This window comes from Stylophora pistillata, chromosome 3 (genome assembly GCF_964205215.1).
Source record: "Stylophora pistillata chromosome 3, jaStyPist1.2, whole genome shotgun sequence".
NCBI classification, from domain to species: Eukaryota; Metazoa; Cnidaria; class Anthozoa; order Scleractinia; family Pocilloporidae; genus Stylophora; species Stylophora pistillata.
The window spans coordinates 43824172-43848991 of record NC_142521.1 but is presented as its reverse complement, the minus strand read 5'-3'; the positions used below and the strand labels follow the sequence as shown (position 1 = coordinate 43848991).

At 38.3% G+C, this 24820-nt stretch overlaps 2 protein-coding genes and 1 pseudogene across 2 annotated transcripts; 1 reads left to right on the top strand and 2 right to left on the bottom strand.

Annotated features, from left to right (window-relative positions):
• Nucleotides 1-966: 966 nt before the first annotated feature.
• LOC148736268 (C-reactive protein-like) lies at nt 967-8341 on the bottom strand. The gene is made up of 6 exons (XM_088755386.1): nt 7944-8341; nt 7561-7829; nt 6398-6512; nt 6155-6211; nt 2864-3089; nt 967-2259 (listed from the first exon to the last, which is right to left on the bottom strand). Exons 1-6 carry the CDS (start codon nt 8014-8016, stop codon nt 1884-1886), a joined length of 1116 nt encoding a protein of 371 aa, XP_088611512.1. The 5' UTR covers nt 8017-8341; the 3' UTR covers nt 967-1883.
• Nucleotides 8342-11146: 2805 nt separating this feature from the next.
• LOC148736267 (C-reactive protein-like) lies at nt 11147-12053 on the bottom strand. The gene is made up of 2 exons (XM_088753054.1): nt 12023-12053; nt 11147-11469 (listed from the first exon to the last, which is right to left on the bottom strand). Exons 1-2 carry the CDS (start codon nt 12051-12053, stop codon nt 11147-11149), a joined length of 354 nt encoding a protein of 117 aa, XP_088609180.1.
• A 1996-nt stretch (nt 12054-14049) lies between these two features.
• Nucleotides 14050-21982, top strand: LOC148736266 (C-reactive protein-like; annotated as a pseudogene).
• Nucleotides 21983-24820: the final 2838 nt, after the last annotated feature.

The window sequence follows — 24820 nt, the reverse complement described above, 5'->3', positions numbered from 1 at the left end:
TTTCAGACTAAAACCATACCTCTATTCCGCCTATACAAAGTTATAAAATTGATAGGAGTTTGCCTTCTTTTGCACTTTTCATGAGCAAAGTTCATTTGCCTCTACTCGGGGCACTGATTTCCGCCATTTTACGGCTACCAACGCTCGTTTCGTTTTCGTGAATTTTCTAGGATAAACAGGGAAGTCTGGGCAAAAAAAACCTTACCACGCTTCTATCTTTACTATAAGGTGTCTCTGGGCAAAATATGAAGGTTTTCAATTTTCCAAACATGTGCCACATTTTCCTATTTTCACTCGGTCAATTCACAAAGTCGCTTTTAAGGTGTTTATGTACAGTTTCCTTGGAGACCATCCTCTTGACAATAAAGAAAATATCCCTACTTCGAATCCGGTGTGGAACGGCTTAAACTGAGTTTATTACCGTAACTTGTAAACCTTGAGTTTGTAACGTAACTTTTTCCTAGCTGCCTTTATTTTTAGTTCTTAGCCGTCCTCTGCAAAACTAGAACGTGAAATCAGCTTGGTCTTAAAACAGAAACCCAGATCAAACGCTGCTCACAGACGTCATGCAGAGGTTGAGCTGTGGCACCGTAAGAGACGATAAACACATACAGCTATTCGCGAAATTCTTGCTAATTTTCAATCAAAGTACTCTTTCTGAGTTGCCGTTTGTACAAAACACATTTATTAGGCCCTTATTTTTGCACGTGAAACCCATGTTTTCCTCCCACGCAATTATAAAAAGCTCTGTTTTTTATTTTTATCATTATTCTTTTATTTTTACGTGAAACCATTAGCTATACTGATAAGACTTTCATCAAGATCTAATCTCAGGATTGTGCCGTCCTTGTCTTCCGATGCAGTTTGAAACTAAGTCAATATGTAGCAGAGTTATATATGATTTTTTAATTAAGTTCGAAATGTTTTCTGCAGTGTAAACCCTTAAAAACTTCAGTCAAAGAGCAATTGGTTGGTAGCGCTGTAGCCATTTTGTATTTTCAACGTTTCTGAGTTACATTTGTCATTAGGTAGTATATTATTCAAACAGTTACATGTTATTCACTTCCTTAACAAGTTAAAACGATATGTATAACAATTTGAGAATTGAGTGGACAAATGAATGTAAACATTTTAGCGCACTACTTTGCAGAGACGAAGGTTTACCACACAACACAGGCGTCAAACATCGGTACAGCGCTTTATCTAGGCACACATTCAGAGCATGAACGCTTGTCGTCCTGTTAGCCTCTCAATGTTCAAATTCTCTTTGGGATCTTAAAAAATCTTGAAATGCCCTCTGATTAATTCTCAAGAATCATGAATAAATGAGAACACAGAACAAAATTTCCATTTTGTTAAGGTTCCTTACTGTAAAAACGGGTAGCTGTCTTAGCTTCAGGGAAAAAACCTGTCACCTAAAAATTTACCTGTAACTTTGACGTATTTTATCAAACAACTAAGTAGATAGGTGGATAAATATAATGAAATGTTTTCCAAAGACCTAGCCAAAGTAAGCAACGTTCAAACGCAATATCATGTAATATTTTGATGTCTATACTTAGTACTGTGCCACGTGATCCAGCCTGCATTTAGTAAATACTCCAATACACCACTTTCATAAATGGCTGCCGGATTGATATTCTGCGAGGATCGTGCATCATATGTATGATATTCTTTTGTTTAAATTCATATTAGCCTCACTAGCCTCGCTTGAGATAATGCATTCTTTTGAATTTTGAACTGGAGAACGAGGCCAGAAAGGCTAATTTAAATTTAAACAAAAGAATATCAATCCGGCAGCCATTTTTGAAAGTGGTCAATTTAAGCAATTTTACAGCACGTGAGTTATGAGTCTAGAGCGTTTGATCACTGAACAACACAGTTCACGGCTCTTCAACTGTGACATTGCCATGAGTAAGATTTTTAAATGCAGACCATTTAAGAACAGAACCATGAGGTATGCTACAACTTGTGTACTGGGCGGCAATGTCGCTTTCGGACAGAACTTTATCCCAAATGTTGACACTTGCCAATCGGCCGTGAAGAGTTTGCTGAGGGTTATAACCTCCAGCAACAGAGTCTTGCTCTTGTCCAAGCACCAGAGCGCCGCCAGATTTAACGATAGCGTTCTTGCTGTTGGTATTCGTTTTCTGTTCTATAACTTTGCCATCTCTATAGAGTTTTGCTATTCCTTGACTGTTTTCCCAGGTGAGACACAGGTGTTTCCAGGTATCATTGTAGAGATTTCTCGCCTCAAACCTGAAAAAAAAGGGAAAAAAGGAAAACAGATAAGCACAACAGTTTAAAATATATTTAATCATTCAGGATCCGCCTTCTTTTTTGTTTGTTACTAAGTCAATCAATTAAGAGTCATTCAGTCTGTCAGGCAGTTAGTAAGTCTATAGCAACTTGTAAAAGGCCTGTCAGTCAGTCAGTCTGTCACCTAGTCAATCTGTCTGTCAGTCAGTCAGTCAGTCAGTCAGTCAGTCAGTCTGTCAGCCAGTCTGTTCTGTCTGCTCGTCAGTCCGTCATATCCTTTAGTCAGTCTGTCACACAGTAAGTCAAGTTGTCAGCCAGTCAGTCAGGTTGTCAGCCAATACGTCTGTCAACCAGTTAGTCGGTCAGCTAGTCGTTTTTCAGTTAGACAGTTTGTCAATCAGCAAGATAGTCTGTGGCCCATTCAATCAGTCTGTCTAGCAGCCAGTCAGCCAGTTAATCTGTCTGCTTGTATCTTTAAATTCCTTTCTTCTCCTTCAAGCGTTCGTGTCTAAAAAGAAGATCATAGTATGTCCTGTATTATGAGTTATCGTGGCTCCAATAAGAAATACCTCAACTCAGTTTTCAAAAATCCATGAAGATTTACCAGAATATATGACCATCAACTGCCAGAGCCAGGGTTGGATTAATTTCGACCAAAATGCTATTGTATTCTTGTTGAATGGCATAGCTAATGACAAACTGACCCCCTTGGTCTGCAACAAGTTTGATAAAAAAACACACTGACAGCTGGCTGAGATCTGAGGCTATGGCTGGATTCTTCATGGCATAATTTTCTGTGGAACGCGGCTCCGGAAACACCATGAGGTACTCTACAACAGAGGAAATAAACTTCAGAAGCTTTAAGACAATTGTTTGAGAAATTGCGCAATTTTTAAATATTTTTGCTTCTTTAGAAGTATCCAGTTTTTGTTTAAATCTTCCTTCGTTTTTCGCAAGTGCCGCACGCCTATCGGGGACGATAGTCCAACAGTGTTCAGTCTTAAGCAACATAGAATAAGACACGCGTAGGATAAGGATCTCGCCTTTTGTTAAGTTCTGAACGACCTGCGGTTTAATTTAGGGCATAGTTTGCCCCTGCTTTCTTTGCAAGATAACTGGTTCACGCTTCGCCCTAATCAACTATTTAAGGCCATAATCTAAATATAAAGTAAAGAATACGAAGAATCGTTACGCAATATGCAAAGTCATCACTCACTTGTAAATAGAATCTCAAAAGATGGACGCATGTTTTAAGGTGACTAGTACCAGTTTTCATCTTTTTTATGGTTTGTAACTTTGAAAGAATACAAGAAAAAGACTGACCAAGGCCATTTGAACACTTTTACGGGGTTGAATTATATAATCACTGGTCATCCAAAAATAGTTGTCATTTTGTCAACAGCAGTTTCCTTGGCAACGTTTCCAAAGGATTATCCAGACACATTTTTCAGCTTATGGCTCAAATAGCACGGTGGGAACGCCAACTGCTGCATTACAATATGAAGAAACCTTTATGTTTTCTTTGTTTTGACAGTCTTCTGCCACTTTTTGCGACTACATTGCCGACATTACCCAAAAATTACGAACTTTGTAAGATCATTCCAAGCAATTCTCTTCATGCGCGGGATAAGAAACGAGCAATCCCGAGCGGGTAAGGTGGGCCCATCTTGCCCGCTCGGGTAGAAATCAGATCACAGGATTTGCTTCATGTTACCCACGGGCGCTGCCAGCGATATGATAACTCGTGTTACAACACCTCACAAAATGTATTAGCGATGTCTTATAAGTTAGCTACAGCAGCTTTTCTAATCGTGACATCGGTACGCAAGTCGACGTATGCAGTTAAAATATTGCACGTTTTGTTCCTTTCCTAAATCTGGTTCTCTTATTGCATATATCCTCACATAAGTTCTGTTCGCGCTAGGCTCTTCCCGACAAGGTCTTTGCTCTCTACTTCCCAGATTACACCCATGAATCTCTTCTGCGTTTTCCTTTGTTTGAGAAATTTTCTCCAATTTTCGCCTAATCAAACAATAACCTGTGATTTCTAATAATGAATATCAATAATTTCCATGATCCGAGTGATAAAAAAATGCAAACTTCACAACGAAACCGATTAGTTTTGTCAGTTCATAGCAATCAAGTTTCGTTGCGTTCTTGAGAAAGTTCGATCACCACCTGCTTGTTTGCAAGTGTTTCCGCTGATGAGCATTGAAAATTTAGGCTCTAAGTCTCTATTTTTATGTTTTTCCGTCTTTTTTAAAGCGTCGGGACACAGCAAGGTTAAGAAGTGAAAGAACTTTGAACCACTACGCTACCCTGGGACTCACTCATGATGTCTTGCGAGTTTGACTTCACGGTTTTATTTAAGTTTTCTTTCAAATCAAATAAAAGAAATCTTAGCCTCTCACCAAAACATCGTTTTTAAATGCTGTTAAATGTTACATGTACTGATTTATTCGCTATGATAAACAAAAAAGGTATTGCAAATAACCGTTTTATCCCTACCCTCGTTTCCATGTTGACCAATAATTTTTCAAATAAACGAGCTCGTAAAAAATTGGGAAATCTACACTTTAACGATAGCTTTCAAATGAATTTGTAAATTCTTTCACATAACCTTTCATCAGATAGCACTCACCTGAGTGGTACGGAGAACCTCTCTGGCCCATGGGCTAGTTGCGAGTTTAGCAATTTCCACGCGCGTTGTCACGCATTTAAAAATCCGGATTTAATAAGACCGACTACCGCTGACTATCGAGTGTGTTCGCGCGAGTATCTACGATCTGATGTTTACAGACGTTTACTGCTCACAAAACCATCCTATAGCCGTCAAAGACAGCCTCCCGGGCTCATCTTTAAGCATTTATTCACAAACTCTGGTTAAATCAGATTATTTTCCTTAGAGGTTTGCAGTCTGTTCCTTTATCAGGCAGATTTTGCTTTTACTATCACTTTTTGGCTTTCTCGAGATCTCGTATAGATTAGATTTTTGGTTTAGATGCGAAGCAACCTTTATTTCGCCGAGAATCGTCTTGTTTATCTTTGTTTCTGTCTCCTGCATACGCAGTGGCTCTTGAATACATCAAATACACGCTGGTAGGTAAACTTCTTACAAAATAAGACAAAAGTAGCGTAAACCGTGAAAAGCCTCGCGCCGCCATATTTGTTATGAATTTTCGACCTGCCTCCCACGCGAGGAAACTGGTACTAGCCACCTTAACCTATCCACCTAGCCTCGTTAGAGTTTCCGTGCGTGTGTATGTGTGTGTTTGTGGGTGAATACTCACCTTTATTACTTAACCGCGACTCTTACTTTGCTCTCTAATAGTTCCCTGAGCAAAACATGAGCACATCGCATAGCTTATCGACAACCTAAGCGTGTATATATGTGTGTTTGCAAGCTTCTGTGCGTGCATATGCTGCGTGCGTGAACGTATGCAAGTCCGTGCATGCGCACGTTTGTGTCTGTGCTTGCCTTTGTTACTACTCTTAATTTAATCGCCATAAAGGGTTTTGCTTTAAACTGCCTACGCAGTTATGGTTTTTGGGCCATATCCTTGCACTTGAGCGAATATCAGCAAATTACAGCTAGCCGTTTCAATATTACTCTTAATATTCCAGTTTTTAGGTGAAATTAGGTGTTGAACGGGGTCTAAATCAAGTTTTACTGAATATATCACAACAATCTTTTATTTGACGAATTTTAAACGTGTTCTGAGCCAATGTGCTAATATTTCAAACAAGGAGATAACTTCTATTTCGCCATGGTAGGTAAATTACAAACTTCTTATTCTATCTGTTCGTTCTAAGCGCGCCCGTGGGCAATAAGAAGCGAATCCTTTCTTCCTTAATTTGGAGCTGACCTGGGTGAAATTTTGGAACAATAACTCACCTATATTACACCGCTGTTTTCCTTCTGGTCCAGATGAACACCTGCAGTCATTGTTAACTGATATGAAATGGATAGAGAAAAGAAATAATAATAGAAAAAATTACACTTTTAAAAACAAGTCAGTGTGTAGTCAAATAACAACGAGTGGGGATGGCTCAGCAGGAATCAGATAGGCCACAAACGTACGCTGGTATAACATTATTTTTGAAAATATTGCTCTAGAAACTAAAAGTTTTAAATTACCTCTTTGGCAGTGTCTTCCTGTATATGTTTCCGTACAGCGACACTTGTAACTGTTTGTCCGATACAGAGGTACACAGGTCCCTTTGTTCTGACAGGGCGACATCGAGCATGGAGACTAAGATCGAGAAAATCAAGTACTCACTTCCTTGATAAAAACCAGTAGTAGTAGTAGTACTTTATTTAGACACATTTCACCCGTGAGCCTGGGGCTCATTTAAATGTAAACGTGTATGGTAAAATGTAAAATTTGAATATGTTATCTATTCGATAAAAATACAAAACCTAGACTAGAAGATTTAAAAACTAGACTTTACAAATTTAATATGTTAACTACTCGATACAAAGATTACAGCAACAAGAGAGGACGCACTTGTATGTCAGGTAAAAAAACCTAGACTAGAAGATTTAAAAACTAGACTTTACAAATTTAATATGTTAACTACTCGATACAAAGATTACAGCAACAAGAGAGGACGCACTTGTATGTCAGGTAAAAAAACCTAGACTAGAAGATTTAAAAACTAGACTTTACAAATTTAATATGTTAACTACTCGATACAAAGATTACAGCAACAAGAGAGGACGCACTTGTATGTCAGGTAGGTTGTTTCTTAAACATGAAGTTATGTAACGATACGATTTCTACAAATACTTTGATTTAAAAGTAGGCTGATTTAGCTTACAATAACCTCTTAAGTCATAATTGCTAGAACGCAATGAGAACAATTCCTTGATTTATTTTGGCCCCGTATTAAATGAAGATTTATAAAGAAGGATTAGGGCTTGCATGTATCCGCGATGTTCCAGGGACTTGATGTTTACTGTCTTAAGTAGATCGCCAAATGGAGTTGACTTGAGCAGATTCATCAGTGTTCTGATAGCAAACTGATTGGTAAATTCTAGCTTGTTAGAAAGTCCAGGTGAAAGTCCCATTAAATTAGGTTACAAACTTTGATGACGGATTGATAAAATGACTTAAAAATTGCTTGCGACGAACACAAAAGTAAACTGAGAAAAAGCCCCATAGAGACGTATTTTAACGTTCAGTTAACAGTTGAATATAACTTGTTCAAACGACTTCGACTGCCGGTTTCGGTCATCATCAAGATAAATTTTAAAAAATGTGATGATAAAGATGAAACGATAAAAAAAAAGAGTTTTACCGTAATACTGTAGTGATACCAAGAATGGTTGATAATGAACTTGTCTGAATGAGTGTAACGATCCGATGGAAGCAGTTCACATGGCAGATTTTCGATGTTATCAGCCAAATCTGCCAGGTTGAAGGACAAACATGGATCCTCATAGAGACATTTAAACGCGCACTCTGAGGAGTGTTGGACCAGTTCTTTCCCAACATATGTAATGTTCAAATAGGAGCCTTTGTGAGCAAGAAAATTGGCGAAAGCAATCCCATTATGTGGTGATTGTCCTGTGTTTGATAAAGAAATGAAGGTAACCGATCAAAATAGTTTTGCTTATACTTATTTATGAGATAGATAACAAAAAACACGCGGGTATTACTGCGACGGAAGAGAGATTATACCTTTTGAGGTCTGCAAAGAGCTCGCTGATACAATCAGAGCAAGGAAACAGGAAGATAACAAGAAAATTTCCATCTTATTCTTGTAGCTCAGAGAGAAATCATTTTCGTGCTGATACACGGTTTGCAAACATCTGCTTCAGTTAATATTACAATTTCTCTTCATCCATAATTAATTTTTTTTTTCCTTTTAGGTGTTTGACTACATTTTTTTTTTTTTAGAAATGATTATTTTTGTTGAGAGAGAGGGCGTGACACTTTGTGGCTTTAGCCAAAGATTTGTGTTTTGAAGACTTCTGTTAGAACCTAAAAGAAAAGACAGATAAAGTAAAATTTTACAGCGGTCTAATGCGATAAAAAAAGCGTATATGTCGTTACAAAAAAGTTTCCGTGCAGGGAATTACCGTTTTGGGCAACAAGATGTGTGACCAGGTGAGTGGTCTTTGTTAAAATCTTGCCGTAGGGGTGAAGTTTGTCTTCCTTTATAGATGTTTTTCTCTGGCGTCACAAGGTTATTTATCTTTCTTTTTAGTTTCTTTGCTTTACATATATTAGGGAGAAAATTAAAAGGATGACAGAGAAGAGCTTCAGAGATTAAAATCAACTCGTTTGAATTCTGCTTCCAGGAAAGTTTTAAGAAATATTAATTAATGTGTGTTAATGCCAGTTATATGAAGTCTTCTTTTGTACTTATCTAGCTTTACTTCTTGCAAGCAGCACGCGGTGTGTTTTGGTTATTATTATTTTATTTTATACTCGGTCGAAAAGCGCTCTATCGTAAGTCTAAGGATTTGCAATATGCAAACATAGATGAAAAGATTCTTCATTCTGATTGACTTAGATAAATACAGTTTTCAGGTAACACAATGTATCACTTTACCGCTTCTTGCAACCTCTTAAAATACTTCAAATATTTAAGATGTTTATATGCAGTTACCTTGGAGACCGTTCCTTTTGACAATAAAGAAAAGATTCCTACTTCGAATCCAGTGTGGAACGGATTAAATTGAGTTTATTGCCATAACTTGTAAACCGTGAGTTTGTAACGTAAGTTTTACCCAGCTGCCTTCATTTTTAGTCGGAATTTGAACATTTTGGCACCTTGAAAAAATTGATAAAATGCTTAAGAAACTGCTGTTTTGATTGAATGCGGTTGTTCAGACCAAGCGCACAAAAATATTATCTGGGTTTGAATGACTTGTAGGGACCTTAACGAAGCTACGACGGCGACTGTAAAGTGCGTTTTCAAAAGTTGTACAGTTCTTAGCCGGCTTTTACAAAACTACAACGAAAAATCAAGCTCGGTCTTAGAGCATAAGCCCCAACAGTAAACTATTTAAGTTCCTTCTGGAATCAAACGCTGCTCACAAACGTCGTGCAGAAGTTGAGGTGTGGCAACGTAGGAGACGACAAACACATACAGCCGTTCGCGAAATTCTAGCTAAACTTTAATCGAATTTGAACGAAAGACTCTTATTAGGTCCTTGCTTTTGCATGTAAAACCCATGTTTTCCCCTAGCACAATTATAAACAGCTCTGTTTTTCTATTTTTATTTTTATTTTTACGTGAAGCCATTAGTTATGCTGAAAAGACTTGCATCAAGTTCTAATCTCAAGGTTATGCAGTCCTTGTATGTTGCAGTTTGAAATTAAGTCAATGTTTTGTGGAAATGGTAAATTGGTCAGAAGTTCTTTTGAGACTAATGACCAACCAGGCACTTTTAAATGCGCTCGTGCACGATGGAAAACGTGTCCTTTCATTCACAACACTGAGAAAATATCGGGACCCAAACGATCCATTAAGATCACCGATCACTTCACGTGCACCTCCGCCAATGTAATCTATAGCATAACTTGCACTTATTGCAAAAAGATTTACGTCGGCGAAACAGGCAGAAGACTAGGTGACCGATTCCGAGAACACCTTCGCGACGTGGAGAGGAATGACAAGGACACATCGAAACCAGTCGCTAGACATTTTAATTTACCCAATCATTCTAAGCAACATATGGCAATTTGCGATCTTTCCTTACACTTAGGTAGCATGGAAAGCCGCAAAACTCTTCAACAAAGGCTCATCTTTCAAACCGGCAGTCTAAATCCCACAGGTATCAACGAACGCTTTTCATTCCACTAAATAAATTTATTCGTGTTTTTCTCGTTGCCATGTTCCCACCAATCACGTAGCTCCATTTTCTGCCTTTAAAAGCACACACAACCCATAACTCTTCTATTCGCTCTGAATAATCGTAACGGTTGCCAATTTACCATTTCAACTTTGTTGATACATTCAAATTATTTCGTTACCCCCATCGACGCAGCGCCAAACAGTTTCTTTAGAAACTATCAGCCTTTATCCAATGTGTAGTGGAGTTATATATGATTTTTAGATAAGCTCGAAATGTCTCCTGCCTTTTAAACTCTAAAAAAAAACTACTGGTCAAAAAGTAATTGTTTGCTTGCGTTGAAGCCATTTTGTAAGTATTTTAACGTTTCAGACTTACATTTGTCATTAGCTTTATTTCACTCAAACAGTTACCAGCTATTCAATTCCTTAACAAGTTAGAACGATATGTATAACAATTTGAGAATTGATTGGACAAAATGAAAGTAAACGTTTAGACACGCCACTTCGTAGGGACGAAGGCTTACCACGCAAGACCGGCGTCAAACTTCAGTACAGCGGTTTATCTAGGGGCACATGTTCAAAACATGAACACTTATCCTGTCAGCCTCTCAATGTTCAAAATTTTCATTTGGATCTTTAAAAGTCTTGAAATGCTCTCTGATTTATTCTCAAGAATCATGAATAAAGGAGAAAAGGGAAGAAAATTTTCGTTTTGTTAAGGTTCCTTGCTGTAAAAACGGGTAGCTGTCTTAGCTTTAAGGCAAAAACTTGTCACCTAAAAATTTACCCGTAACATCTTTTATCAAAAATCTGAGTAGATAGGTGAATAAATATAACGAAGTGTTTTCCGAAGACCCAGCCAAAGTAAGCAACGTTTACACGCAATATCAAGTAATATTTTGTTGTCCATATTTGGTACTGAGTCCCGTGATCCAGACATGCATATAGTAAATACTCTAATTTAAGGAGTTTCACATCGTGTGAGTTATAAATCTAGAGCGTTTGATCATTGAACAACACAGATCACGGCTCCTCAACTGTGACATCGCCGCGAGTAAGATTTTTGAATGCAGACCAGTTAAGAACCAGAACCATTAATTATATTACAACTTGTGTACTGGGCGGCAATTTCACTTTCTGACAGAACTTTATCCCAAATGTTGACACTTGCCAATCGATCGTGGAGAGTTTGACGAAGATTAAAATGTCCGCCAACGGAGTCGTGCTCTTGTCCAAGCACAAGAGAGCAGCCAGATTTAATGGTAATGTTCTTTGTGTCAGTATTAGTTTTCTGTTCTATAAACTTGCCATCTTTATAGAGTTTCGTTACTCCTTGAATGTTTTCCCAGGTGAGACACACGTGTTTCCAGGCATCATTGTAAAAGATTTTGCGCATTAAACCTGAAATAATATATATAAAAAAAGTCAAACAGATAAGCAAAACAGTTTGAAATATATTTGATTGTTTAAGATCCTCTTTTTTCATTCGTTGTTACTAAGTCAGTACATAAAGAGTCAGAAAATTCAGGCTTTAAGTCTCTATTTTTATGTTTTTTCGTCTTTTTTAAAGCGTCGTGACACAGCAAGGTTCAGGAGTGAAAGAACTTTGAAGCACTACGCTACCCTGGGACTCACCCATAATGTCTTGTGAGTTTGACTTCACGGTTTCATTTAAGTTTTCTTTCAAAAAAATCTTGGCCTCTCACCAAAACATTGTTTTGAAATGCTGTTAAATGTTACATGTACTGATTTATTCGCTATGATAAACAAAAAAGGTATTGCAAATAACCATTTTATCCCCAGCCTCGTCTCCATATTGACCAATAATTTTTCAAATAAGCGAGTACGTAAAATGGGGAAAGTACGTAAAAATTTGGGAAAGCTACACTTTCACGATAGCTTTCAAATGAATTGGTAAAGTCTTTCACATAACCTTTCATCAGATAGCACTCACCTGAGTGGTACGGAGAACCTCTCTGGACCATGGACTAGTTGCGAGTTTAGCGATTTCCACGCGCGTTGTCACGCATTTAAAAATCCGGATTTAATAAGATCGACCACCGCTGACTATCGAGTGTGTTGGCGCGAGTATCTACGATCTGATGTTTACAGACGTTTATTGCTCAGAAAACCATTCAATAGCCGTCAAAGACAGCCTCTCGGGCTCATCTTTAAGCATTTATTCACAAACTCTGGTTATATCATATTATTTTTCTTAGAGGTTTACAGTCTGTTCCTTCTTCTGGCAGATTTTTCTTTTTGTATCATTGTTTGGCTGTCGCGAGATCTCGTATCGATTAGATTTTTGGTTTAGATGCGAAGCAACCTTTATGTCGCCAAGAATCGTCTTGTTTATCATCGTTTCTGTCTCCTGCATACGCAATGGCTGTTGAATACATCAAATACACGCTGGTAGGCTAGCTTCTTACAAAATAAGACAAAAGTAGCGTAAACCGTAAAAAGCCTCGCGCCGCCTTATTTGTTATGAATTTTCGTCTTTTAAATCTCGCGCTTCTTTCGCAAGTTTCTCTCGCGCGTGACGCGCGAGAGTGACCTGCTTCCCACGCGAGGAAACTGGTACTACCCACGTTGACCTATCCACCTAGCCTCCCTAGTGTTTGTGTGTGTGTGTGTGTGTGTTTGTGGGTGAATACTCATCTTTGTTACTTAACCGCGACTCTTAGTTTGCTCTGTAAAAGTTCCCCGAGCAAAACATGAGCATATCGCATAGCTTATCGACATAGCTTATCGACAAAGCGTGTGTATGTGCGTGTATACGAGCCTCTGTGCGTGCATATGCTGCGTGCGTGTACGTACGCAAGTGCGTGCATGCGCACGTTTGTGTCTGTGCTTGCCTTGGTTACTACTCTTAATTTAATCGCCATCAAGGGTTTTGCTTTAAACTGCCTAGTACGCCTTAATGTTTTCGAGCGCCCGCCCACCAGCTTCATTGGTAAGAAGGCGGTTCAACGGAGTTTGCAAACAAGCTAAAACAAATGGAAATACGGCAAACTGTTAAATTCTATTTTAGTAGTTCTTGTTCTCTCAGATGCAGTCCGTCAACAAAGCGGTTAATCGTCTACGCAAGTGGAAAATAGAAAAATTCCATCTTATTCTTGTAGCTCACTGAGAAATAATTTTCGTGCTGATACACGGTTTCCAAACATCTGCTTCAGTTAACTCTAATGTTTTTCTCTGGCGTCACAAGGTTATTAATCTTTCATTTTAGTTTCTTTGCTTTACATTTACATGCCGGTTATAACCGGCATTAACACACGTTAATTAACATTTCGAAATGTTAACTTTTTAGAAATGTCGCCCTAAAATACACTAGTTGAATTCTGCTTCCAAGGAAAGTTTTAAGAAATGTTAATTAATGTGTGTTAATGCCGGTTATAACCGGCATGTAAATGTAAAGCAAACAAACTAAAATGAAAGATTAATAACCTTGTGACGCCAGAGAAAAACATTTATGAAGGAAGACAAACTTCACGTCTGCCAAGATTTTGACAAAGACCACTCACCTGGTTACACATCTCGTTGCCCAAAACGGTAATTCCCTGCACGGAAAATTTTTGTAACGACATGTACGCTTTTTTTATCACATTAGACCGCTGTAAAATTTTACTTTATCTGTCTTTTTTTAAGTTCTAACAAAAGTCTTCAAAACACAAATCTTTGGCTACCGCCACAAAGTGTTGCGCCCTCTCTCTCTCAACAAAAATAATCATTTCTGAAAAAAAAGAAAGGTTGTCAAACACCTAAAAGGAAAAACAAATAAATTATGGATGGAGAGAAATTGTAATTTTAATCTCTGAAGCTCTTCTCTGTCATTCTTTCAATTTTCTCCCTAATTTATGTAAAGCAAAGAAACTAAAAAGAAAGATTGATAACCTTGTGACGCCAGAGAAAAACATTAGAGTTAACTGAAGCAGATGTTTAGAAACCGTTTATCAGCACGAAAATGATTTCTCTGTGAGCTAAAAGAATAAGATGGAGTTTTTCTATTTATCTTCCTGTTTCCTTGCTCTGATTGTATCAGCGAGCTCTTTGCAGACCTCAAAAGGTATGATCTCTCTCCGTCGCAGTATTATTAGTTTTTTGTTATCTATCTCATAAAAAAGTATAAGCAAAACTATTTTGATCGGTTACCTTCATTTCTTTATCAAACACAGGACAATCACCACATAATGAGGTTGCTTTCGCCAATTTTCTTGCTCACGAAGGCTCCTATTTGAACATTACATATGTTTGGGAAAGAACTGGTCCAACACTCCTTAGAGTGCGCGTTTAAATGTCTCTATGAGGATCCATGTTTGTCCTTCAACCTGACAGATTTGGCTGATAACATCGAAAATCTGCTATGTGAACTGCTTCCATCGGATCGTTACACCCATTCAGACAAGTTCAGTATCAACCATTCTTGGTATCACGACAATATTACGGTAAAACTCTTTTTGTATCGTTTTATCTTTATCATCACATTTTTTAAAATTTTATCCTGATGATTACTGAAGCCGGCAGTCAAAGTCGTTTGAATAAGTTACATTCAGCTTTTAACTGAACGCTAAAATACGTCTCTCTGTGGCTTTTTCTCAGTTTACTTTTGTGTTCGTCGCAAGCAATTTTTAAGTCATTTTATCAACCCGTCATCAAAGTTTGTAACATGGTTTAGTGGGAGTTTCACCTGGACTTTCTAACAAGCTAGAATTTACCAATCAGTTTGCTATCAGAACACTGATGACTCTGCTCAAGTCAACTCCATTTGGCGATCTACTTAAGACAGTAAACATTAAGTCCCTGGAACATCGCAGATACATGCAAGTCCTAATCCTTCTTTATAAATCTTCATTTAATACGGGTCCCAACTACATCAAGGAATTGTTCTCATTGCGTTCTAGCAATTATGACCTAAGAGGTTATTGTAAGCTAAATCAGCCTACTTTTAAATCAAAGTATTTGTTGAAATCTTATCGTTACATAACTTCATGTTTATGGAACAACCTACCTGACAATATAAGAAGAGCGTCCTCTCGATCTTAGAAGTTTAAAAATTTACTAAACAATGTTAACCTGACTGCCAAGGCCAATTGTTGCTGTAATCTTTGTATCGAGTAGTTAACATATTAAATTTGTATAGTCTGGTTTTTGTATTTTTATCGAATAGATAACATATTCAAATTTTACATTTTAATTTTACCATACACGTTAACATTTAAATGAGCCCCAGGTTCACTGGTGAAATGTGTCTAAATAAAGTACTACTGCTACTACTACTGGTTTTTATCAACGAAGTTAGTACTTGATTTTCTCGATCTTAGTCTCCATGCTCGATGACGCCCTGTCAGCGATGACGCCCTGTCAGAACAAAGGGACCTGTGTACCTCTGTATCGGAAAAACAGTTACAAGTGTCGCTGTACGGAAGCATATACAGGAAGACACTGCGAAAGAGGTAATTTAAAACTTTTAGTTTCTAGAGCAATATTTTCAAAAATAATGTTATACCAGCGTACGTTTGTGGCCTATCTGATTCCTGCTAAGCCATCACTAGTCGTCATTTGACTACACACTGACTTGTCTTTAAAAGTGTAATTTTTTCTATTATTATTTCTTTTCTCTATCCATTTCATATCAGTTAACAATGGCTGCACGTGTTCATCAGGACCAGAAGAAAAACAGCGGTGCAATATAGGTGAGTTATTGTTCCAAAATCTCACCCAGGTCAGCTCCAAATTAAGGAAGAAAGGATTCGCTTCTTATTGCCCACGAGCGCGCTTAGAACGAATAGATAGAATAAGACGTTTGTAATTTACCTACCATGGCGAAATAGAAGTAATCTCCTGGTTTGAAATATTAGCACAATAACTAAGAACACGTTTAAAATTCATCAAATGAAACATTGTTGTGATATATTCAATAAAACTTGATTAAGATCCCGTTCAACACCTAATTTCACCTAAAAACTGAAATATTAAGAGTAATTTTGAAACCGCCGGCTGTAATTTGCTGATATTCGCTGAAGTGCGAGGATATGGCCCAAAAACCAAAATCCTGAAGCTAAGAAAAAATCCATTGAAGATTTTACGAGATCGACTACAAACCTCTTCAACGGCATTTCCCCATATCGATAGTGATTGCCATACAACGCCGACTACTTCAAACTGTAATCATTTAGTGAACACATGTGTGAAATTCGTTCGACTGCGAAGAGGGAAGTGTAAGTTGTTTTTTTGAACGCTTTGAATATAATCGTGATATAGAAAACCATAGACCTACCACTCAGATGAAACTGAATCTGCCTCTGCCGACAGAGCCAGCACAGCGATCACAAGTTAATGTCAAATCATCAATGTCAAATTGTCAACGTCGACTCGTCGATGTCAAATTGCGTGCCAATTTCCCACGCAAAAGCCTGAAGGAAAGCATAGCAAACAATCACTGGTACACAAAATATGTGGAAAAGCTGAAGCTATTAGAGAAATCTGTAAAAAGAAACAAAAGAAGAGAAGAGGAAAACACGATAATTCTCGAACACAAACTTGGTTAATCATGGGTTTCCTGTTAATTCACCAGTTTTTCGTTTAGCTTTATCAAAAAAGTTCCAATTCTTTGGATTTTTAGATCTTCTGCCTACTCAAGCAATACAACAGTCGCACATGCGTAGACGATTAACCGCTTTGTTGACGGACTGCACCTGAGAGAACAAGAACTACTGAAATAGAATTTAACATGCCGCATGAATAGTGTTTGGTAACAGTTTGCCGTATTTCCATTTGTTTTAGCTTGTTTGCAAACTCCGTTGAACCGCCTTCTTACCAATGAAGCTGGTGGGCGGGCGCTTGAAAAAATTAGGGCGTAGGCAGTTTAAAGGAAAACCCTTTATGGCGTTTAAATTAAGAGTAGTAACAAAGGCAAGCACAGACACAAACGTACGCATGCACGCACTTGCATACGTACACGCACGCAGCATATGCACGCACAGAAGCTCGCGTACACGCATATACATACGGTTAGGCTGTCGATAAGCTATGCTATGTGCTCATGTTTTGCTCAGGGAACTATTAGAGAGCAAAGTAAGAGTCGCAGTTAAGTAATAAAGGTGAGTATTCACCCACAAACATACACACACACACACACGCACGCAAGCTCTAAGAAGGCTAGGTGGATAGGTTAAGGTGGCTCGTACCGGTTTTCGTCTTTTTGATGGTTTGTAACTTTGAAAGAATACAACAGAAAGACTGACCAAGGCCAGTTGAACACTTTTACGGGGGTTGAATTATATAATCATTGGTTATCCAAAAATAGGTGTCATTTCGCCACTAGCAGTTTCCATGGCAACGCTTTCATAGGCTTATTCAGACGCATTTTTTAGCTTGTGGCTTAAATAATTCAAAAACTAACCCGGTGATCCCATGATTTTTTTCAGTGATTGCATTTAGCACTTGAAAAGGAAAATGCACAAAGATTTTTAAAAAACTCTACCGAGCGGAATTTCAGAAAATCTAGAAAAAAGGCAATTTTCAGACATCGCAAATTTCCTTCCGTAGAATTTTCTTGTTTTTTTTTCTGATGATTCCTTTCGACGTTATTATCATATTGGAACAATAAAAAGAAGGAGGTTACCGGACTTGTTTTCATGCAATAGCTTTCGTGAGTTTAGCAATTTCCGCACGCGTTCTCGCGCATTTTAAAATTTGGATTCTATAAGATCGACATTTGCTCATGATCTCTTATAGCTACCGCTGACAATTGCGTGTGCTCGAGGGCGCGCCTACCATCTGCTGTTTACAGACGTTTACTGCTAATTAAGAAAATCGTTAAACAGCTGTCAAAGATAGCCTCCCTGGCTCATCTTAACAATCCTACACACGACTTCTGGCTATATCATATTTTTTTCCTTTAAGTTTCAAAGTCTTCTTCCACTTCAGGTAGATTATCCTTCACTTGAGTTCTTCTTTTTTCGCCGTCGCAAGATTTCATATCGGTTGAATATTTCTTTTAAATGTGAAGTAAAGCAACCTTTACTTCTCCAAAAATCTTCTTCTTTATCTTAGTTTCTATCTCCTGCATTCACAGTAGCCGCTCAACACACCAAATACATGCCCTTAGGTAAACTTCTCACAAAAGTAGAAAAAATTATACCCGTCGCCATCTTTGTTTTGAATTTTAATCTTTTGATCTCGCGCTTCTTTCGCACGTTCCTCTCGTGCGCGTCACGCAAGAGTGACCTGTTCCCCGCGCAAGGAAAGTGGTACGAGCCACCTTAAAGGTGGCTCGTACCAGTTTCCTCGCGTGGGATGCAGGTCGAAAATTCATAACAAATATGGCGGCGCGAGGCTTTTTACCGTTTACGCTACTTTTGTCTCATTTTGTAAGATCGCAACGAAACTTGATTGCTATGAACAGACAGAACTAATCGGTTTCGTTGGGAAATTTGTATTTTTTTATTACTCGGATCAAGAAAATTATTAAAATACATTATTAGAAATCACAGGTTATTGTTTGATTAGGCGAAAATTGGAGAAAATTTCTCAAACAAAGGAAAACGCAGAAGAGATTCATGGGTGTAATGTGGGAAGTAGAGAGCAAAGACTTTGTCGGGAAGAGCCTAGCGCGAACAGAACTTATATGAGGAAAAAATAATACACTTATGCGATAAGAGAACCAGATTTAGGAAAGGAACAACAACGTGCAAAACTTTAACTGCATACGTCGACTTGCGTACCGATGTCACGATTAGAAAAGCTGCTATAGCTAACTTATAAGACACCGCTAATACATTTTGTGAGGTGTTGTAACACGAGTTATCATATCGCTGGCAGCGCCCGTGGGCAACATGAAGCAAATCTTGTGTTCTGATTTCTACCCGAGCGGGCAAAATGGGCCCCCCTTACCCGCTCGGGATTGCTCGTTTCTTATCCCGCGCATGAAGAGAATTGCTTGGAATGATCTTACAAAGTTCGTAATTTTTGGGTAACGTCGGCGATGTAGTCGCAAAAAGTGGCAGAAGACAGTCAAAACAAAGAAAACATAAAGGTTTCTTCATATTGTAATGCAACAGTTGGCTTTCTTTCCCACCGGGCTATTTGAGCCATAAGTTGAAAAATGTGTCTGAATAATCCTTTGGAAACGTTGCCATGGAAACTGCCGTTGACGAAATGACACCTATTTTTGAATGACCAGTAATTATATAATTCAACCCCGTAAAAGTGTTCAAGTGGCCTTGGTCAGTCTTTTTCTTGTATTCTTTCAAAGTTACAAACCGTAAAAAAGATGAAAACTGGTACTAGTCACCTTAAAACATGCGTCCATCTTTTGATATTCTATTTACAAGTGAGTGATGACTTTGCGTATTTCCTTCGTCACCCTTCGCACTAACAAAGACATCGATGCAACGATTTTTCGTATTCTTTACTTTATATTTAGTATATGGCCTTAAATCAAACATGTTGCAAACCAAGGGGTTCGACATGTTAATTTGCGCAATACAAATATTAAATTATTATTATTATTATTATTATTAAATAGTTGATTAGGGCGAAGCGTGAACCAGTTATCTTGCAAAAGAAAGCAGGGGCAAACTATGCCCTAGATTAAGCCGCACGTCATTCAGAACTTAACAACAAAGCGAGATCTTTATCCTATGCGTGTCTTATTCTATGTTGCTTACGACTGAACACTGTTGGACTATCGTTCCCGATAAGCGTGCGGCACTTGCGAAAACGAAGGAAAATTTAAACAAAAACTGGATACTTCTAAAGAAGCAAAAATATTTTAAAAATGCGCAATTTCTCAAACAATTGTCTTGAAGTTTCTGAAGTTTATTTCCTCTGTTGTAGAGTACCTCATGGTGTTTCCGGAGCCGAGTTCAACAGAAAATTATGCTATGAAGAATCCAGCCATAGCCTCAGATCTCAGCCAGCTGTCAGTGTGTTTTTTTTATCAAACTTGTTGCAGACCAAGGGGGTCAGTTTGTCATAAGCTATGCCATTCAACAAGAAGACAATAGCATTTCCGTCGAAATTAATCCAACCCTGGCTCTGGTAGTTGACCGTAATACATTCTGGTAATGCTTCATGGATTTTTTAACTGGGTTGAGGTATTTCTTATTGGAGCCACGATAACTCATAATACAGGACATACCATGATCTCCTTTTTAGACACGAACGCATGAAGGAAAAGAAAGGAATTTAAACATACAAGCAGACAGATTAACTGGCTGACTGGCTACATGACAGACTGATTGAATGGGCGACAGACTATCTTGCTGATTGACAAACTGTGTGACTGAAAAACGATTAGCTGACCGACTAACTGGCAGACAGACTTATTGGCTGACAACCTGACTGACTGGTTGACAACTTGACTGACTGTGTGACAGACTGACTGACGGATATGACGGACTGACCAGCAGACAGAACAGACTGGCTGACAGACTGACTGACTGACTTACTGACTGACAGACAGATTGACTGACTGACAGACTGACTGACTGACAGACTGACTGACTGACTGACAGACTGACTGACTGACTAACTGACTGACAGACAGATTGACTGACTGACTGACAGACTAACTGACTGACTGACTGAAAGACTGACTGACTGACTGACTAACTGACTGACTGACAGACTGACAGACTGACTGACTGACTGACAGACAGATTGACTAGGTGACAGACTGACTGACTGACTAACTGACTGACTGACATACTGACTGACAGACAGATTGACTAGGTGACAGACTAACTGACTGACTGACTGACTAACTGACTGAAAGACTGACTGACTGACTCCCGGTTAGCTCAATTGGCTAGAGCGCCGGATTGTGTTGTGCGGGAGGTCGAGGGTTCGAGCCCCGGCCGGACCGATACTTATGGTCTTAAAATAAGTGAGGAGAATTTGCTACCTTTCTATAATCAAGAAATGGATAGATACTCTAGTCTTCTCGAATGAGGACGAATAAACCGTAGGTCCGGTCTCCTGCAGGGTTAGGGGTAGGAGACGTTAATTTCCCACGCACGAGATTACTGTGTTGTGGATGTCCTCCCCTTGGATGGGATGGGTGGGAATTGGTCCTGAAAAGCCCCCATGGGGAGTGGTCAGCTAACGTATGTATGTATGTATGTACTGACTGACAGACTGACTGCCTGACTGACCGACAGATTGACTGACTGACAGACAGATTGACTAGGTGACAGACTGACTGACTGACTGAATGACTGACAGGTTTTTTTACAGATTACTATAGACTGACTAACTGACTGACAGACTGAATGACTCTTCATTGACTGACTTAGTAACAAACAAAAAAGAAAGCGGATCTTGAATGATTAAATATATTTGACACTGTTGTGCTTATCTTTTTTCCTTTTTTTCCTCCTTTTTTTCAGGTTTGAGGCGAGAAATCTTTACAATGATATCTGAAAACACTTGTGTCTCACCTAGAAAAACAGTCAAGGAGTAGCAAAACTCTATAGAGATGGCAAAGTTATAGAACAGAAAACGATTACAAATAGCAGGAACGCTACCGTTAAATCTGGCGGCGCTTTGGTGCTTGGACAAGAGCAAGACTCTGTTGCTGGAGGTTATGACCCAAAGCAAACTCTTCACGGCCGATTGGCAGGTGTCAACATTTGAGATAAAGTTCTGTCCGAAAGCGACATTGCCGCCCAGTACACGTGTTGTAGCATATCTCATGGTTCTGCTCTTAAATGGTCTGCATTCAAAAATCTTACTGATCGCAATGTCACAGTTGAAGAGCCGTGAACTGTGTTGTTCAGTGATCAAACGCTCTAGACTCATAACTCACGTGCTGTAAAATTGCTTAAATTAGAATATTTATTATATGCAGGCTGGATCATGTGGCACAGTACTAAGTATAGACAACAAAATATTACATGATATTGCGGTTAAACGTTGCTTACTTTTGCTAGGTCTTTGGAAAACATTTCATTATATTTATTCACCCATCTACTTAGTTGTTTGATAAAATACGTTTAAGTTACAGGTAAATTTTTAGGTGACAGGTTTTTGCACTAAAGCTAAGACAGCTACCCGTTTTTACAGTAAGGAACCTTAACAAAATGAAAATTCTTTTCTCTGTTCTCATTTATTCATGATTCTTGAGAATTAATCAGGGGGCATTTCAAGATTTTTTAAGATCCAAAAGTGAATTTGAACATTGAGAAGCAAACAGGACAAGTGTTCATGCTTTAAATGTGTGCCTAGATAAAGCGCTGTACTGATGTTTGACGCCGGTGTTGTGTGGTAAACCTTCGTCTCTGCAAAGTAGCGCGCTAAAATGTTTACATGATTTGTTCACTCAATTCTCAAATTACAAATTATTATACATATCGTTTTAACTTGTTAAGGAAGTGAATAACATGTAACTGTTTGAATGATATACTACCTAATGACAAATGCAACTCAGAAACGTTGAAAATACAAAATGGCTACAGCGCTGCCAACCAATTGCTCTTTGACTGGTAGTTTTTAAGGGTTTACACTGCAGAAAACATTTCGAACTTAATTAAAAAATCATATATAACTCTATAACATATTGACTTACTTTCAAACTGCATCAGACAAAGACGGCACAATCTTGAGATTAGATCTTGATGCAACTCTTATCAGTATAGCTAATGGTTTCACGTAAAAATATAAGAATAATAATAAACATAAAAAACAGAGCTTTTTATAATTTTGCGGGGGAAGGAAAACATGGGTTTCACGTGCAAAAATACGGGCCTAATAAGTGTCTTTTGTTCAAACGGCAACTCAGAAAGAGGACTTCGATTGAAAATTAACTAGAATTTCGCGAATGGCTGCATGTGTTTGTCGTCTCTTACGGTGCCACACCTCAACTTCTGCATGACGTCTGTGAGTAGCGTTTGATCCGGGTTTCTGTTTTAAGACCAAGCTGATTTCACGTTGTAGTTTTGCAGAGGACGGCTAAGAACTGTACTACACTTAAAAACACACTTTACCGTTGCCGTCGTAGCTTGCTTAAGGTCCCTACAATTCATTCAAGCCCAAACAATGTTTTTGTGCACTTAGTCTAAACAACAAGCATTCAATCAAAACAGCAGTTCTTAAACGCTGCCAAAATGTTCTAAGCCCTACTAAAAATGAAGGCAGCTAGGAAAAAGTTACGTTACAAACTCAAGGTTTATAAGTTACGGTAATAAACTCAATTTAATCCGTTCCACACTGGATTCGAAGTAGGAATATTTTCTTTATTGTCAAGAGGATGGTCTCCAAGGAAACTGTACATAAACACCTTAAAAGCGACTTTGTGAATTGACCGAGTGAAAATCGAAAAATGTGGCTCATGTTTAGAAAATTGAAAACCTTCACATTTTTCCCAGAGACACCTAATAGTAAAGACAGAAACGTGGTAAAGTTTTTTTTCCCCAGACTTCCCTCTTTATCCTAGAAAATTCACGAAAACTGAAACGAGCGTTGGTAGCCGTAATATGGCGGAAATCAGTGCCCCGATTAGAGGCAAATGAACTTTGGTCATGAAAAGCGCAAAAGAAGGCAAGCTGCTATCAATTTTATAAATTTGAATAGGAGGAATAGAGGTATGGTTTTAATCTGCAACAGGACCATTTCATCTCATATTGACCTCACGGAACGCTTTTGAAAATCACCAATATTTTAAAACCCAAATGTCACATATCTTGGCAAATTTTCAATTATCATTTGCCCCATGCGGTATAACTCAGAATCGGTTCAGATTAAGCTCATGATAAGTGGAAATAGTATCGTTTTCGAGGATATAAAAATTAGTTGCATTTCCGCATGGAAAAACCAGGTTGAACTTTGTGAAAATCACAACATCAGTATTTTAATACTTCACGACATAATCTAATTAGGCCCCCTGTGATTAACTGCGGAATTCCACGCACATTTCAGCTGTTAGCACCGTGTTCGATTAGGAAATCAATACAATAAGCTAGCCTTGCATAGGTAACGACGACAAATTGGTTTTCATTCCTGCTTTCGTTTCAAATTCTCATCCATTTCCTTATGGTGAAATTGTTTAAAATACCACATTCTGTAAGGTAGCGGAAGGCGTCTGTTTGTCTTGGCATATTCGAACACATTAAAGTTTTAAGAAGTTCTAAAGTAAATTTTAGCCTTATTGTGGACTCGAAAAGGGACAAGTCAATCATTTATACTGGTAGGTCAAATGTTCTTTTACACATCAGCCGCGCGTTTATCTCGCTAAATTTTCCGCAGCCGATTGAAGAGAGAAGCGAAGAAATTCTTACCAGCACACCCGTGTCTTCTTCTTCTGCCGGTATTTCTGTGAGTCAAAATAACAGTGGTGGTCGTTCAAGAGAAAACAACGATCTTCCTGGAATACTTAAGCAAATGTGCCGTGAACGGTTATACTTGCACCAACTTAAAGAATCAAAACCCTTCTTCGTGTCTTTGATTTCTATCAAGTTAAGACTTCCATAAGAACTTGAGTATTTTAACTTTGTTTTTATTTCCGTTTTTGTAAACTAATTCAAAGCCCTCATCTCTAGGAGATGCAATAACGCTAACTCTAGTTTGGGTCAAAGCTGCTCATTTATCCCGCTTGTAGATTTTCTTCACAAATTCTAGAAACAATCCTTCAGGCAGGTTGGCAGATTTCTGCGATATAAGTTCTACAATGTCCTTGTAACTTTTCTCTTCGAAGTTCTTGTAGACCTGCTTCAAGTTGAGCTCATGGTATAACTTTTTCACCTTCTCGGAT